Consider the following 16,255-nt stretch of genomic DNA (forward strand, 5'->3'; position numbering starts at 1 on the left):
TCTCATCAACTTCATTGATGTGATGATTGGTCTATCTGCCTGTATCCTCTCTTTCACACCTATCTTGCCATATCTAGCATGTTTACCAATGTCCATTTGGGACCCCACTTTTTCTTGTTGAACTTTTGGTACTTCCTTTCTAAAACTAGATCTATAGGTGGACTTCCAGTCAGAACCAGGAAAGCACTCTCTGATACTGTACTGGAACTATCCTTAAAGCCACACATATCTGTATTGACCACAGGCTTCTCTTGTGGTTACATATTATAAATCATTGTAAAAATTGTTAAACTCTTTATTATACAGTTGGTTGACTTGGACATGCCATCTTAGTATTAAATAACAAACAACATCAACAACAAAACTGTGAAAATAACGTAAGAATATGATGTTTGTAAAACAGTAGTTGCAGAAAGACACAAATAGTAGCAACAATTATGTAAGATAGCAGCATAAGTCAGGGGGAATTTATTGAAAAATGACTACAGTAAGTTACTGGCAATGCAGAGATCGATAAAACGTTTATTGTATATTACACTTAGATAGCATACCTAGGCATAAAGTCTTTCAATGAACAAGCACGACAATACTGTCAATAGATAATTCAATTTTCAGTTCCAATAAAACCACTGATGACAGCTTTAAGCATAGAACGATGATAAGCAGTTGGAGGTGTTTAGATTTTGTCACCACGCTCCCCGTCACAGTGATTCAAGGCGATTACCCGAGAGATGGCTGATAATTGTTTATTTTAACCAATTTAAGATAGACAGACATAAAATAAATTTTGAAGTGTTGTTGAGGTTCAGTATTTTGCTAAAAAAATATTTGGTTACTTTAAAATGTCACATTTACAAAGAAACACAATAGTATTTCAAATATATGGAATTTAACAAAATAGTTTTTCATGTAGGGAACTAAATTACTAAAACTACCGAAATAAAAGCAGATGTAACAAATATATCAAATTTTAAATTACAAAAGAAAGTATGATTTTCATAACCCATGAAAACGTATATTAGTTTTGTTAGTAACAAATGTACTGAATAATTCCAATCCTAAAATTGTTGTAGGTTGTTTCATTAGCTAAAAAGCATTCCTGAGGCGTACAAATTTTATCAAAAACAAGTGTTTGGCAAATTATTTCACAAACCCTTGCATTTTTTATTATATCCGTCTTGGAAAGTTAAATGCCAAGATATTAAGGACTCAAAGGACATGCAATTAAACAACTGTTTTGTCTGAGGTGTAAGTACTATCTAACATAGAATTTGAGGGACTGTTGTATAATCTTAACCAAACTGTTGCAAATAAAAATATACTATTTTGGATTGCGCTGTCATGGATTGTGTTTCAGTATGAGCTGGTGAGGGACTGCAAGGCTGTAAACAGCATTAGAGAGCTGCTCATTATTATAAGGTTCTGGGGCCTGCTGAGGAACAGCTGTCTGCCCGTATTTATCAGCAGCGCGGAGAACGTAGATGTCCTTGGACTGCTCTTCAAGCTGCTGTCCAGACTCGTGCAGAACCCCGAGCCTGATGATGGGCTCATCGGTGAGTGAACGGAATCATCCAACTGACAAGCTAGATTAGATGTTGCCTGAAACTTTATTTACTTGTGTCCCCATATCTCAGCCGAAATGAGTCATGAGCTACCTATAAACTGTGAGAACAACAGCATAGTCCAGTCATTTAAGGTTCTATTTGCAGAAAAATTCCTAGTGAGCTGAATTTTGGTGTACACCTTCATTATAGCGTTTTAATTAAGATGTGAAAAATCGACATTGATATCGTGCCGGCTAAACAAGTTATAAGGGTCAAAATCAGTTTTTCGTGAATATCTTGCGACCTATGGCTCGGAGGTCAATAAAGGTCCTTATAAAAAGTATTCCTCATGCAAGTATCCACAAAAAATGTCTCCTGCATTTTTCTGTAAAGTCAACAGTTTTCGGGCTAGAGCGCTGAGAAAGCGACTACGTTATGATGATGCAATCGTTTCCGCACCACCTTTGAGGTAGAAAGCAAGGCGCGTTTTTTTTTACATGGTTTCCCTCATAGGCATAATCCATGATCCGTAATAAAAGTTTTTTTTAGTTTTATGCTCAATAATTAATTATTTGTACATTCAAAAATAGGGGAAAACATTGTGTATATAATTTTCTTTTATATTCATTCGTCGTCGATATCCTCTATTTCTACTTCATCAAAAGTTGCTGACTAAACATCGAGTGGACTTATTGCTGTATTTAAATCAACATCATCATTTTCTTTGGACCCTGCGTTTAAGCATGACTGACCACGACAATGTCCACAAGCTTTAGAACACCTCAATCCAATTTTCTACATCCATATTTGCCGCCACAACCTTTTGTACAGTTACAAAACATTGTGTTTAGTAGATCATCGGGTGCTGGTGGCAATAAAGTTGTTATTGGCTGTAATATATTATTTTTCAACTCCCAACCCCATTAATTTTATCTATTTTATCATTAATTTTATTTAACATTTGACTCGGTGGTGGATAGGAGTCGTGAATAATTATTTTAACAAATATCTTCTTTGATTATCGATGCAGCAGTTTCAACAATTCGTAAATGTTCATCACGAAAATCTTTCTTTTTTTCTTCGAACCACGAATTAGTCAAAATATTAGCTGAAGTATCTCGAAAGCAAATTATGGTCAAAAATTTGCTTTGCGTGGTAATCACAATATTACTCCCATATCAAGCAATCAATTTTTTTATAATTCTCTTGTCATCTGGAACGTAACCTTGAATTACATCTTTCAACTCAGCCAATGTTAAATGACAATCGTCATTGTTTTCAATGTAATGGAAAACATTGTCCATAGCAATTCTAATATTCTCATCCAATGGACGGCTTACATCATCCTTTCCACTAAGAAACAAAAAATTGGAAAAACACTTATCATGGTACTTAGCTTCGACATAGACAAGGTCATATTCAAAATGTACATGCTCCTTTACATTTCTTCCATATTTATCACCAAGCGCCTCTGCAGCTTTTAAAACTGTGTCTTTAAATGTGACAGTACTCACTTCCTTATTGCGCGTCTGTATTTTTTTCTTTCGATTTGTTCACTTGCTTTTCTCCACTAAACAAACAATTTTTTGAAATAAAAAGAATTAATTCTTTTGTTGCACGGAGATGTTGATGTACTCGGCTCTTCTTGGCGTCGTTTGAAGGCCGCAATACTCAAATCGTTCATATAATTTTTACGACAATTACTGTGAACATTTGCAAATGTCACAGTATTCAAATGTTTAATGTTACCATCATTTTGTGCGACACTAGCATTTTTTTATGTTTATAGACCAGGTCTAACTTCTACTACATCACCACTAGATAACGATTCATTACATAAGAAACATTTATCACTCATTATGAAAACTGTTCAAGAGCACAAAACTACGAAAATAACGTCTTTAATACTCAAGAACTATTTTTCAACTGAGCTAAACAAGTCCGACAGGCAGTAACAGGTATAAAGGGACGGGTCTCTGAACAATAAAGAACGGAACATCTGCCAGTGGAGGTCATTTGTATTATATATAGTACATTTTACTAAGTTCCAAAACGGCTATAATATAAGTATATTTATCACAAAACGCCCGAGTAGAAGTTAGAAGTTTAAAAAAAACTTAAATACATTGATAAAAAGCAACAGAGTTGACGCCTTATGTGTATACGGTATATAATACCCTATGTGAGTGCATTCTACTCGCTTTCTCAGCACTCTAGTCCGAAAACGGTTGACTTTACAGAAAAATGCAACAGACATTTTTTGTAGATAATTGTATGAGAAATAATTTTTATAATTACCTTTATAGACCTCCGAGCCATAGGTCGCGAGATATTCGTGAAAAACTGATTTTCGTTACCTTTTGACCCTTATAACTTTTTTAGCCAGCACGATATCAATGTCGATTTTTCACATCATCATTAAAACGCCATAATGAAGGAGTATACCAAAATTCAACTCACTAGGAATTTTTCCACTGATTGAGGTTTAAAAATGACTGGACTAAGCAGGTAACCAAGGGAATAATCACACTGAAACATATATTTGTACTTCATTTGGCAGTAGGATTAACACAAAATATTTCATATTAGTTCTTTAGATAGTCCTTATTAACCCTTTGACCGCTGTAGATGAGCATACTCGCAAGCAGAGCACTTGCCATCTTCACTACTGTCGAGTATTCTCACACCGTGCTATTGGCGCTCTAATCAGTTGTCTGATGTGTGTTCTAATTGGCTGAGAGTCAGGGTGAGATGTTGTGTGGGGGTTGGGGTGGGGAGGAAAGTTAGTGAGAAAAACAAGACATGAATCCCGCTACATGGGTGAGAGTTGCGACTTTTTTTTATGTGTTGTTCCACATTTTTCAGAATACCGTTAACTAAAAATCATCTAAGATTGTATTCTAAAGTTGTCCTATATTAAAATGATTGTGGAATAATCTGTCTTATTTATAACGTGATGAAAATAGGCCAAGACACTTTCAAAGATATTTTTGGAGGTGAAATCTAAATACACTAGAAAATTGTTATATAGAACATATATGGTTAACAAACGTGGATGAAACAATCACCGCACTGCACCGCCTGAGCAAGTTTGGCTAATAAAAACTCAGAGAAACTAGCTTGTACAGGTGCACGATCTACAGCGATCAAAGGATTAAATTTAATAGGTAGTAAGGAATCAATAATTGTTTCAACGGATAATTTTTTTTGCACCTCTTGACTTACCTGTAAATTTTAATATCATAAAAACTTAATTGTACAAAAATATTTTTTCCTTCCGATGAAAGGAACCAAGCAGAGGGTTTTTAACTTGTTTTGATCTTTATCTCAAAAATTGAACCAATATTTTAATTACTAATGATTTTTCTTCTATGGCTGTAAAAAATAGTTTTTTTTTTTATAAATGTAAGGGAGATGATGCATTCTTCATCATTGCATAATACACAAACAGTACTTGTGGGCTAAAACAATAATTTTTGTATAAATGTAAGGGAAATGATGCATTCTTCATCATTGCATAATACACAAACAGTATTTGTGGGCTAAAAAATAGTTTTTTTTGTCTAAATGTAAGAGAGATGATGCATTGATGCATTCTTCATCATTGCATAATAAACAAACAGTATTTGTGGGCTAAAAAATAGTTTTTGAAATCTTAATGAATGTTGTGATTAAAATTATAATCTTCATGAGATCCCAAGGTCTTAAACATAGACAGTTTTAAAATAATTTGCTGAGATAAATTCAGATTATGAAGACGTAGACGTGAAGACTATTTTTCTAATGTTCATTAGCTTTCCTGAAGAAATATGTCAGTTAATTGTCAAAAATATATGAGTTTTCAAAATGAAAGATTTAATGGTAAAGTTTTCATGAAAAGTAAAGGAAGCCTGCCTATGTGATCCCCTACAGCCACAAGCAAATGTTTAATTTTGCTTCATTTATAGCCTATATTTCTAGGCATTATACTTCTTGAAATTCTTTTTTATTGTTTATTTGTCTTTTTTTCTTTTCCTGACTACATTGCTATCAAGCTCAAACAAATATCTTAAATGGCCCTTTGATTTTCAAAAGTTACTGGTTTCTTTCGGAAGGAACATTATAATGTCTTTCGTACAGACCCATATTTTATAACAAAAAGTTGCATACCTGTAAAACCAAATTGTTTAAAAGGTTCTAATATTGTAATAAAAAAATATCTTAAGCAATTTTTTTTATTTGCATATTACTTGCATTTTGTAAAGAAAAGACAAACTAGTAAAGAGAATGATGTAATCTCAATATAAGTGCGTAATAAATAATTATAATATGCGGAAAACCACCTTTAAATGTGCAAATGTTTAAACTAAATACAATGGGACTGCAATTCCAGAAGGACTACAGAAGCAAGTATTCTTGTACTCAACAGCTGACTATTAGATCAAGCGTGAGTAATGAGTAGCCAACTGCCCCCTCCTCAGTGATAAGTCAGCGCTCAGAGCTAAAGCAATGTACCGGATGTGAATTTTTTTCAAGCTTAAACGGTTGCCATAGTGGAACAAAATGGTGTGTGCTAGCCAATGAAACTAGCTGAAATATTTATAACATCAATCAATATATATAACAGATCTGTTTTGGGAGTTATTGTGTTTCCATAAGCCGCGTTATATAGCATATCCATTCAGGGTGATTATGGACTCTCTGGTAATATTTTGTATATTAGTTCTTCGTGTCAAGACAAAAAAATATATATAAAATAATATGCACATGCGTCAGAAATGCTTAGTTTACAGTCTGTTTGTATGTATGTTTTTTTATATGTTAGATGTTTATTTTTATTTAAAAAACCAGTAAATATTCAAATTTGGCATAATTATTGTTCTAGCTTTCCGAAACCAGGAGAAAGATTATTGTTTATATCATCATATTATGTTTCAAGATGATGGATGGAGAGTTAAACATTTAAAGCTTAATACTGTTAAAACTAATATGATCATAAAAGATCTGAAAGAATAATAAAGGTGGGTAAACTTAAATACAACTTTGAGTGCTAATTTTTTATATTTTAAAAATAAGAGTTCTTTGAAGAATATATTAATAACTAAAATCATATTACATTTGGAATATACGATAGTGATGTATGTACGATAGGAAGTGGTTAAATGCGTGAGGTTAGCCACATCCTGCCTGCCACATCCAAGTTGCAACTGTGAGTGAATCTCTTAGTAGCTTTGTGTGTGTCTTCAGTTTGATGCTGCAGCAAGATGAAAACTCCTGTTTATACGTTATGTATTGTGCTCGTATTCCTTGTTTGGATCATTTCGTTTAGTGCTTTTGCACCTTTCTTTGAGAGTCTCATCACCTTTACAGAGTCGAAAACTATCAAAAAAGTCATTGTTGGAATATTATTTTTTATTTTTTGTGCTACAATGATGATTCTGCTGGTTTATCTACTAATCAGGAGAGAAAAGAGTAAAAATGAGGAAAGATGCTTGACAGACTTAGACAAGTATTGTGGGTATGACTCTGGGTATGAAATGGTGAAAAATAAGCTTATACCAGACAGTAATGTGGGGGAAAACCCGTTGAATAGTAGAGAAAAGAATTCGGCTGCAAGAAGTTTAGACCCTGTGAGCGTCAAACATACCAAATTGGAAAATGTGGCTGGTGACGTAAAAGATTCAACCAGATTCAAAATTGACGCTAAAAGTATTGAACTGAACAAGAATAATCGCAATAGTTTTCATGACGTAAATTTGATAAGGAATTTTGAAACGAAAAATCGTAATGTAGGCAGCAAACGTTTCACCTTTCATACGTTTCAAAATAATACAGAAAATAACAAAACAGGAGAGACAACCACGCCAACGGAGCATGCACAAATATCCAAGCAGGATTCTTTCAGTGGGGGAGACTATGAACTCGTGAATTTTGACAGTTACCTTCATATAGCTACTATAAACACTCCGATGACACCATTGTCTCCCAGGGAAGAGTTCTTTAGTGATCTGCGCAAGGCTGCCGATGTTGAAGAGAAGAGGAGGAGTATCTTGTACCAGTCATCGGGTAACGTTAAAGAAGGGACATCTGTGGTACCAGAGACTAAGCAGATGGAGGTGAGGGTGGATATCGAAGCCGATCCGACAAAAGCCATATACAGTGATGTCAAGAAAAGTGTAGAAAAAAACGAAACTGAAGTGAGGAGACGGACCCAGCCTCGGATACCTAGTGTCATAGAATTGGTGCAAAAGAGTGGTAGAAGGTTGTCACTACGAAGTAGTATTGCTCAGGATCCAAATCCAAACAAAGGTGCACCAGAACCGACTGCTATCATTAGCAAAGATTCCCATGATGGACTTAATGAAGTAGCTCCCACACATTCCTCTAAAGGTGACCAAAATGGAGCAACTGACATCGGAGATGATGATGTGTTCACCCAGCATCCGGAGAGTCCTGTTAGTGAATTCTTCGTAGCAAGTACTCCCGTGTCACCAAATTACACCACAGAGACCCATATAAAGATTAGTGAATAGTGTTAGGTGATCTACATTTATGTGTATAATGAATTATAACAGACTTTATTTCTTAAAATATTATAGACAACATATTTCTTGAAACATAACTGTCATTTTCTTGTGCTTATATGTTTAATAATAATAATTATTTGTTGTAATATTTTATAGTAATTTATTTTTGTAAGGCTTTAGTTTATTCCATAGTTTTGAACACTTTTGTCTAAAATTTGTCTGAGCAATTAAGATAAAGCTGTTTGTATGGATAAATTTAGGGAATGGGATGTAAGAGAAAGAGGGAGAGAAGATCACGAAACAATGGAATATTTGTAGTTCAAGGGAGGAGGGTTATTTTTTTATATTAATCATATGACGATACTGAAAGTAATGTTTAATCAGGCCCAGCTGTAAACAATTACAAGTGTATTTGCAATAGATGTTTCTAAAATCATACTGGATCTCTCAGCTTTCTGCGTGAATAAGGTTTTGCCAGATTGGAAGGTGTTAAGGTTAAGAAAGAAATGACCAGTAAAGAGGTTGTTACATAAACTAAAATTTATAAATATATATATAATTAAAATAATGAAATTAGATAAGGTTTACTTGGACTTGTTTCTGAATTTTGTTTACAAATTAAAGTTCTTACAATGTTTAAAAAAAGATTCTTATGAAATACTTGATCTTGTAAAAAAGCACAAAAAGTAACAGAACTACTTTTGATAAAATTACCAGGTTTGTATGAACTGTAATTTGCAAATGTATTAGTATGTAAAAATAATACAAATTTAAAAGGGGTAGTATTGTAATTTAATTTATGAAGCGCTAGTTTATCTTATTTCAAATAATTGTTACAATATTTTGTTAATAATCTGCAGTATGATGAAAAATACTATTTAAACACTTATCCCTAAAGTGTTTTGTGTTGCTTGTAACAACTAGCATGAACATGTACTAAAACATCTATTTAAGACAGTGTAATATATTTATATAGTGAGTTATAGAAGAGTAGTCATATTTACAGTATTAACCCTGGAACTGGTGGTCAAATTCCTCTCAGTGGTGGATTGTTTTTTGTACCTTGGACTTTTCTCTTATATGTATTTTATTATCGTAGTTATAATATAAAATATTTATATTATGGTATACTATTTTACTCTTGAACGTTCAAGGAAGATTTTCCTTATAAATAATAAGTAAATTATTTATATTGTTTTTGAGCCCTTACGGCCAAATACAAAATAATCTAATCATAAAAAGTATATATATATATATATATATATATATATATATATATATATATATATATATATATATTAAATATATATGTGTGTATATGTATATATTTAAACGTAGTCATTGCATGCTTGCAAACCCTCCAAAAAAAAGAAATTAATTCAAAGTTTTTGATTTGTACTAAAAATATGATTGGTGATATGAAAAAGCAAACTGTACAAAATATAGGATTTTTAATTTTAAGTTAAACTAAAAAGAGTAAAAGATTTATATTATTTAACAATTTATGATAAAAAAAAGTGAAACACAAGTAGTATATATGGTTAAAATCGCAACTTACCAAAAAAGTAAAACTTTCATGTTTATTTTTGATTATTCAGTCTTGTAAGAAATGTTTTTAATAATTTTACCTTTAGTTCATAAAAGAATTAATGTTGCTAACAAAATAAAAGTTCTTATATATCAGTCAAAATATCACTAGAGCCCCGAAAGTTATGATCCATTGTCGTAATTAACTCACCAAAAAACACGTTTGCAACACCAAAACATACAATTACTACTCGTAATTAAGAAAAAACATCTGTTTGGTAGGAAAAACACAGCTGTGTGAATCATCTGATTCGTCACAGTGTGCGCAGCTGGTTCAGTACACGAGAATGTATGAAATAGTTCAGTGATTACAAAACGTATATATATTGTAACAGAACATAAAAATGATCAGAAAGTTTATTATTTAAGTAAATTGGAAATTTCTCTTTCTACTAATATCAATACCGATACATTTTGAGCATATTTTAGAGACATAATAACAAAAAATGTAGACCGTGTTAAATTATCCGTTATCAGGCACTGCCATCTAGAATACAACTAAAACTCCCAATATCAGAATTTTTCCAGTTGCAGGGTTTAAAAAATACCTTTAAGATTTTATGTACATTGTATATGTATGTACATATATTATATTTATTTTATTATATTATTTACTATTGTTATGCTATAGGTAGTTCTAACATTATCAAAAATTGTATTATTAGTTTAGTAACTAACAAATCTTCAATGTTTTTTCAACTAACAATAACGTGGTACTTCTCAGATGATTGCATTCTGCTCCCTAATCAAGTGATGATTCCACCGCTCAACACCGCCACACCGATTACAGCAATCACTTCTCCAGCGTTGTACTACCTCTCTTTGCCCATCAAGGTAATCCATTTCTTTGTGCTTTTAGCGTACAAAGCATGATAGAATAATAAAAAAAAAAACAAAAAATCATTGGATTCTCAATAGAAAATACGAACTTTAAATTTCTCTCTTACGTAACTGCCACTATTGTTTAGCCACTGGGCTTATCACATAATAAACATTTTATAACCAACTTTGTATCTATCTGTTATCGATCCATTAATAAACTGTATTTATCATCATTTTTATAGTGCTGCTGACCAGATTGTGGACACCATTCGTCATATTTACACATTTGTTGATGTTATGGCAGTTGGAGTTTCGAGTAAAACCAGACTGCCTGCTGTTTGTACCAGACCTGAGTCCAGTAGAGGGTGCGATAGCTACTGACCAGATTGTGGACACCATTCGTCATATTTACACATTTGTTGATGTTATGGCAGTTGGAGTTTGGAGTAGTAGAGCCGGACTGCCTGCTGTTTGTACCAGACCTGAGTCCAGTAGAGGGTGTAATAGCTACTGACCAGATTGTGGACACCATTCGTCATATTTACACATTTGTTGATGTTATGGCAGTTGGAGTTTGGAGTAGAGCCGGACTGCCTGCTGTTTGTACCAGACCTGAGTCCAGTAGAGGGTGTAATAGCTACTGACCAGATTGTGGACACCATTCGTCATATTTACACATTTGTTGATGTTATGGCAGTTGGAGTTTGGAGTAGAGCCGGACTGCCTGCTGTTTGTACCAGACCTGAGTCCAGTAGAGGGTGTGATAGCTACTGACCAGATTGTGGACACCATTCGTCATATTTACACATTTGTTGATGTTATGGCAGTTGGAGTTTGGAGTAGAGCCGGACTGCCTGCTGTTTGTACCAGACCTGAGTCCAGTAGAGGGTGTGATAGCTACTGACCAGATTGTGGACACCATTCGTCATATTTACACATTTGTTGATGTTATGGCAGTTGGAGTTTGGAGTAGAGCCGGACTGCCTGCTGTTTGTACCAGACCTGAGTCCAGTAGAGGGTGTGATAGCTACTGACCAGATTGTGTACACCATTCGTCATATTTACACATTTGTTGATGTTATGGCAGTTGGAGTTTGGAGTAGAGCCGGACTGCCTGCTGTTTGTACCAGACCTGAGTCCGGTAGAGGGTGCGATAGCTACTGACCAGATTGTGGACACCATTCGTCATATTTACCTCGGCCATCAACCATTAGTGGTTAAACAATGTTGCAGGTAACCACACCCAAATGTATATTAAAATTTGTTAGGTTAGTTAGATATATATTCTGTATTTTGACTTCCACAATTGGGAAAATAAATTGTGATGAGGGATGTGATAGATGCAGTTCCATTGCTATGGCACCATATTCTTTGTTTTGCAGCCTTGTCTGATTCTGAATAGTGTTATTTTTAAGTTATTTTGATAATTTCATCATTTATGCCCAAAAATATTTGGGAGCATGTTAAGAATAGTAATGATGGAATTTTCAAGCCTTATTTGTAATTGTATGAAATTAGTTATGTGTTTTATTTAGAATAGTATTACGATTGTAAATAAGTGTGTATCAGCTATATTTTTTGTAATGTTTATCATAATAATGGAGTATTGTTAGTTTTTTTAGGGTAATACAAATTACATTAAATTTGAATTAATTAAAGAATTAAATCCTCTACAGTGTTATGCATTTTTAGCCATTAAATGAAATTGTAATGCCTCAAACATTAGAAATGTGTTTTTTACAGTAAATTTTAGTTTTTTAGCAACTTATTTTACAAACTAAGACACTTACAATTCTGAGACGTAGTTTGTTTAATTTTTCAGGTCAAAATTCATATGAAACAATCAAATGTTTGTCTTAATTACCTTTCTAATGGTTTCATTTAATCCTCGGAGTGGAAATCTGGGTGAAATCTTTTGCTAGCCTTATCTCGTAAACGAAGCATTCCCAGAAATATGTTTAGATGAACTTTTTGTCTTATTTTAGGTCTAAAATCACCTGTTAAAATGTTTTCCTTTCCTCCCGGACCACCCTGTATATTTCATGTAAGAGTATTTGCAGAAAGTCAAGCCTTTGGAAAACTTTTCTGGGATCTTTTTATTCACTTGTAAAAATTGTGCAACTTGTACATAATTTATGAAATTTTAAATGTTCTGTAGTACTATATGTACCCTGCTGATACTTATTTACTATTTTAGTGCAAATTTTACAAATTGTAGAACCAATCAACTATAGTCACTAAATTCAAGATAATTATTGTATATGCAAAAAAATATATATAAACTAAAATATATTATCTCTTTAGGAGATGTAGTATATTAAGAGAATGTTTACATTTTAATAATAGGTCTATAAGAAGTTATGGTTATTTTCATGACAAAATGTTAATTTGTGTGTATAAAAAAGCTGAAAATAAAAAGTTTGACCTAGGAAAAACAGGTGTTTATAATAATTATGTTTTGTTGTTAATATCATAGTCAATATTACAATTTATGAGTATTTGGTCTATTCAGAATATTATTGCAACATGATTACTGCAATAAAAGAAACTGTCAGACTAAAGTTGAAGTGAGATATAATATAAGCAGTATTTTAGTTTACACAGAATGCGACTACTGCAAAATGAAATCTGGTAATGTAGACTGTGTACATGATGATCTATTTTAGTGGTTCACTTACCCAGCGGAACATTGTTGCAGATGTGGAGGCAAGGCACAAGTACAGGGTTGTCCAAGAACAGCAGCAATCCGAGCGTGGGATCTACGCTGGGCTAGGGCGTGTCGTTGTGGTGGTCATTGGCGAATCCATAAATATATTTAAATGTGATTCTTATGAAACGCATCTCATGCGTGGAGTTGTATTTATCCACGAGCACAATAAATTAAAAGTATGGACAGGATCGGATGCAGTATGTGAGTCTAACATAAAGTAGGAATAAAATTCTCAAGTTCTTAGCTTGTTGTTTGAATGGCAATTGCCACATTTGTAGCGACAACATTTCAGGTCTTTATTTCAGAGTTAAATTTTGCAATAAAGGCAATCAAAAACACATATTTCACTGATTTTAGTAACTATCACCAATCATTAGGATGCCAAAGTCCCACCAATGGTGGTTACTAGGTCTGGCCGGTGGATGGTGCTGTGATCTGTGTTTCAGTGAGACCTCTGCATTTGACCTTTTTCTAGTGTCCAATACGATATTTTATTGTGCTCAAAGGAAGTATTTATTTTTGTATAAAAAAAATTCCATTATCTGTTGCATTAGTATGTATATGTAAATTTGTAAAATATTTTTACCCCTTTATGGTAATTTTGTTGTATTACTCTGATGTACAGAATGTATTAATCTTTCTTCTGATTTTTAAAATATAAAATGTACTTTTTCATATCTGTTTCATTTCACCCTTGTACATCCATTGTCTGTACTTAATTGGAGTACAACTGTCCACCTTGAATCCAGTTAGTACCACTTAACCTTTGGGTGGTTAACATGCTATTAACTGCTCTGAAGATTAGTTCTCAAGATATATCTTTTTCAATAGGTAATATATCACAGTATAGTCGATTTGGGGCACCAGTGGAATAACAGTAAAAGGCAGATAAATAGTTGTTAGTGTCGAGTATTACTTGTGAATTGTTTGAAAGTTTGTTGTAACACATTAGCCAAAAGTAAGTTAAGGTAATGTCATACTAATGGTTGTTCCACTAAATTAAGAGCCACTGTATTCGTGGCTATTTTGATTTTAGCCTACAACAAACAACAAAAGTTTGTAATGGCAATAATTAATATTCTATACATCAATTTTAATTTAAAAAAGAATTAAGTGCTTTTTAAATGTTTATTATATAATTAATAAATTAACGTTTTTAATATAAAGTAAGATTGTTGCTACGTTCCCCTTGTTTGTGTGAAATTCTGCTACGTTCCACTTTCCTGTGCCTTTCTGCTACGGTCCAGTCCCCAGTTGGCTGTACGATTTTGCTACGTTCCAGGCCCCCGTTTGTTGTCCCAATTTTCTCACAATCGGTATTCAAAGTGTGCTGCCCCTCATTGGTTGTGCGACTTGCTTCGTGTTGGCTAACTCATATTGTTCCAAGTTGATATTTAAATAACGATCAAACTTCAATGTCTGTGGTGTTGTTGAAAGTGTAGTTTGTATTAATGAAAGTAGGCTACACGTTATATATCACTAGCACTGGGTCTATATTATCTCAGGTTTTTTAAGTAGGTTGAATAATGGTTCAAACTTAATACTACTACTCTTTTGAAAGTTCTGATCAATATGATTGTTTATATCATAATAAAGTTCACAAAATATTCACTGTTCTTACCAATCACTTTGAATCAAATTAGTTTTGAAAGTAATATTCTTTAATTTAAAGCTTATTATCTTACTTACCACATTTCTTTGTAGATGGGATACTCAATGAAAGACAAAGCAAATGACTTTGACGTCAATTTATTTTATATTATACTGTCTAATTCTACTCACTTTGCTTTGATTTTTGTTCACTAACACAACATCCCATCCCTAATTACAACTTCAATGCACTATTGTACAGTTTCAAATTTCATCTATACGAGTAGATGTCCTTACTGCTTCAAGTCCAGACAGAGAAGAAGGATTCTCCGTATAAAAACTACGCATACCGGTTCACACAATGTTCATCCCCTCTCCCGTTCAAATCAGCGTCTTCACAATTAAATATAATTTGATTCTTTTCTTATAATTGTCAAAATTTATCACGTTCACTATAATTGATCAATTTAAGTCTTTCTATTTTCTTTTATTATTTTTCTAAAGCTTTTTTATTTAAATTTTTAGCAACATGTGCTTTCTGACGTCATCAATACGCAAGTCATTTTATCCCACAATTGGCTTTTCTGCGTAATTTTATTTAGTACTTTTGTAAAACACGAATTTTGGTTATGTATAACTCATTTTAATTAATTAAATTTGTTCCCGTATAAAGTTTAATATATTTCTCCGTTATTAATTAAATAAATCTCAATTCCGACAACATGTGATTCATTGATGTCACAGTCTGCCGATTCACTGACGTCACAGTCTGCCAATTCCCCGCGAATATTCAAATGTCGTAATTTGACCTGTCACACAACCCCCAAATATAAATTGATCACATATTTGTTGTCAATTTATTTTTCTCCTCCAATTAAATCTTTTAAATTTTTGTTCAATTAAACTATTATTTAAATTTCTTAATAATTTTGTTAACACATGTAAGAGTATTCACATAAAACAAAGTAAAATATCAAAGCAAAGCAAAATGCTTACAATTATATAACACAAATTAACTACACAAATTACAATGTATATATATAAATCAACTACACAAATTACAATGAATATTAAACATATTACACAAATTACAGTGTACATATAAATCAATTACACAAATTTCAATGAATATAATTAACTATACAAATATCATTGAACATATAAATCAACTACACAAATTACAATGAATATTAAACAGTTACATAAATTACAGTGTACATATAAATCAATTACACAAATTTCAATGAATATATAATTAACTATACAAATATCAATGAATATATAAATCAACTACACAAATTACCATGAATACTCGTATATAAGAACTGTACTAAAGTTTTTAAATATTTTTTAACTGAATACACGTAACCTTTACATGTTTTGAATATAATGTTTAATGTGTCCATTTGACACAACATAATGTTCAATACAAGTTAACACTATTAGATTATACTAGATTATACACACACAAGTTATGATAATATATAAATACCTTG

The 16,255-nt window shown here is 32.6% G+C and overlaps 1 protein-coding gene across 2 annotated transcripts in view; it reads left to right on the top strand.

Moving 5' to 3' along the window:
* LOC124364780 (mediator of RNA polymerase II transcription subunit 16) overlaps window positions 1–13,844 on the top strand; it is a 56,465-nt gene extending 42,621 nt beyond the window's left edge. The window contains exons 12-15 of one of the 2 annotated variants that reach the window (XM_046820523.1): window positions 1,358–1,553; window positions 10,362–10,471; window positions 11,547–11,692; window positions 13,158–13,844. In XM_046820523.1, the coding sequence (XP_046676479.1) occupies window positions 1,358–1,553; window positions 10,362–10,471; window positions 11,547–11,692; window positions 13,158–13,278 (573 nt within the window). In that variant the 3' untranslated portion in view covers window positions 13,279–13,844. Of the gene's footprint in view, window positions 1–1,357; window positions 1,554–10,361; window positions 10,472–11,026; window positions 11,249–11,546; window positions 11,693–13,157 lie in introns of those variants that run through there. The other variant, XM_046820524.1, reaches the window with a different exon arrangement.
* The last annotated feature ends 2,411 nt before the right edge of the window (window positions 13,845–16,255 follow it).

This window comes from Homalodisca vitripennis, chromosome 6 (assembly GCF_021130785.1).
Source record: "Homalodisca vitripennis isolate AUS2020 chromosome 6, UT_GWSS_2.1, whole genome shotgun sequence".
Taxonomy (NCBI): domain Eukaryota; kingdom Metazoa; phylum Arthropoda; class Insecta; order Hemiptera; family Cicadellidae; genus Homalodisca; species Homalodisca vitripennis.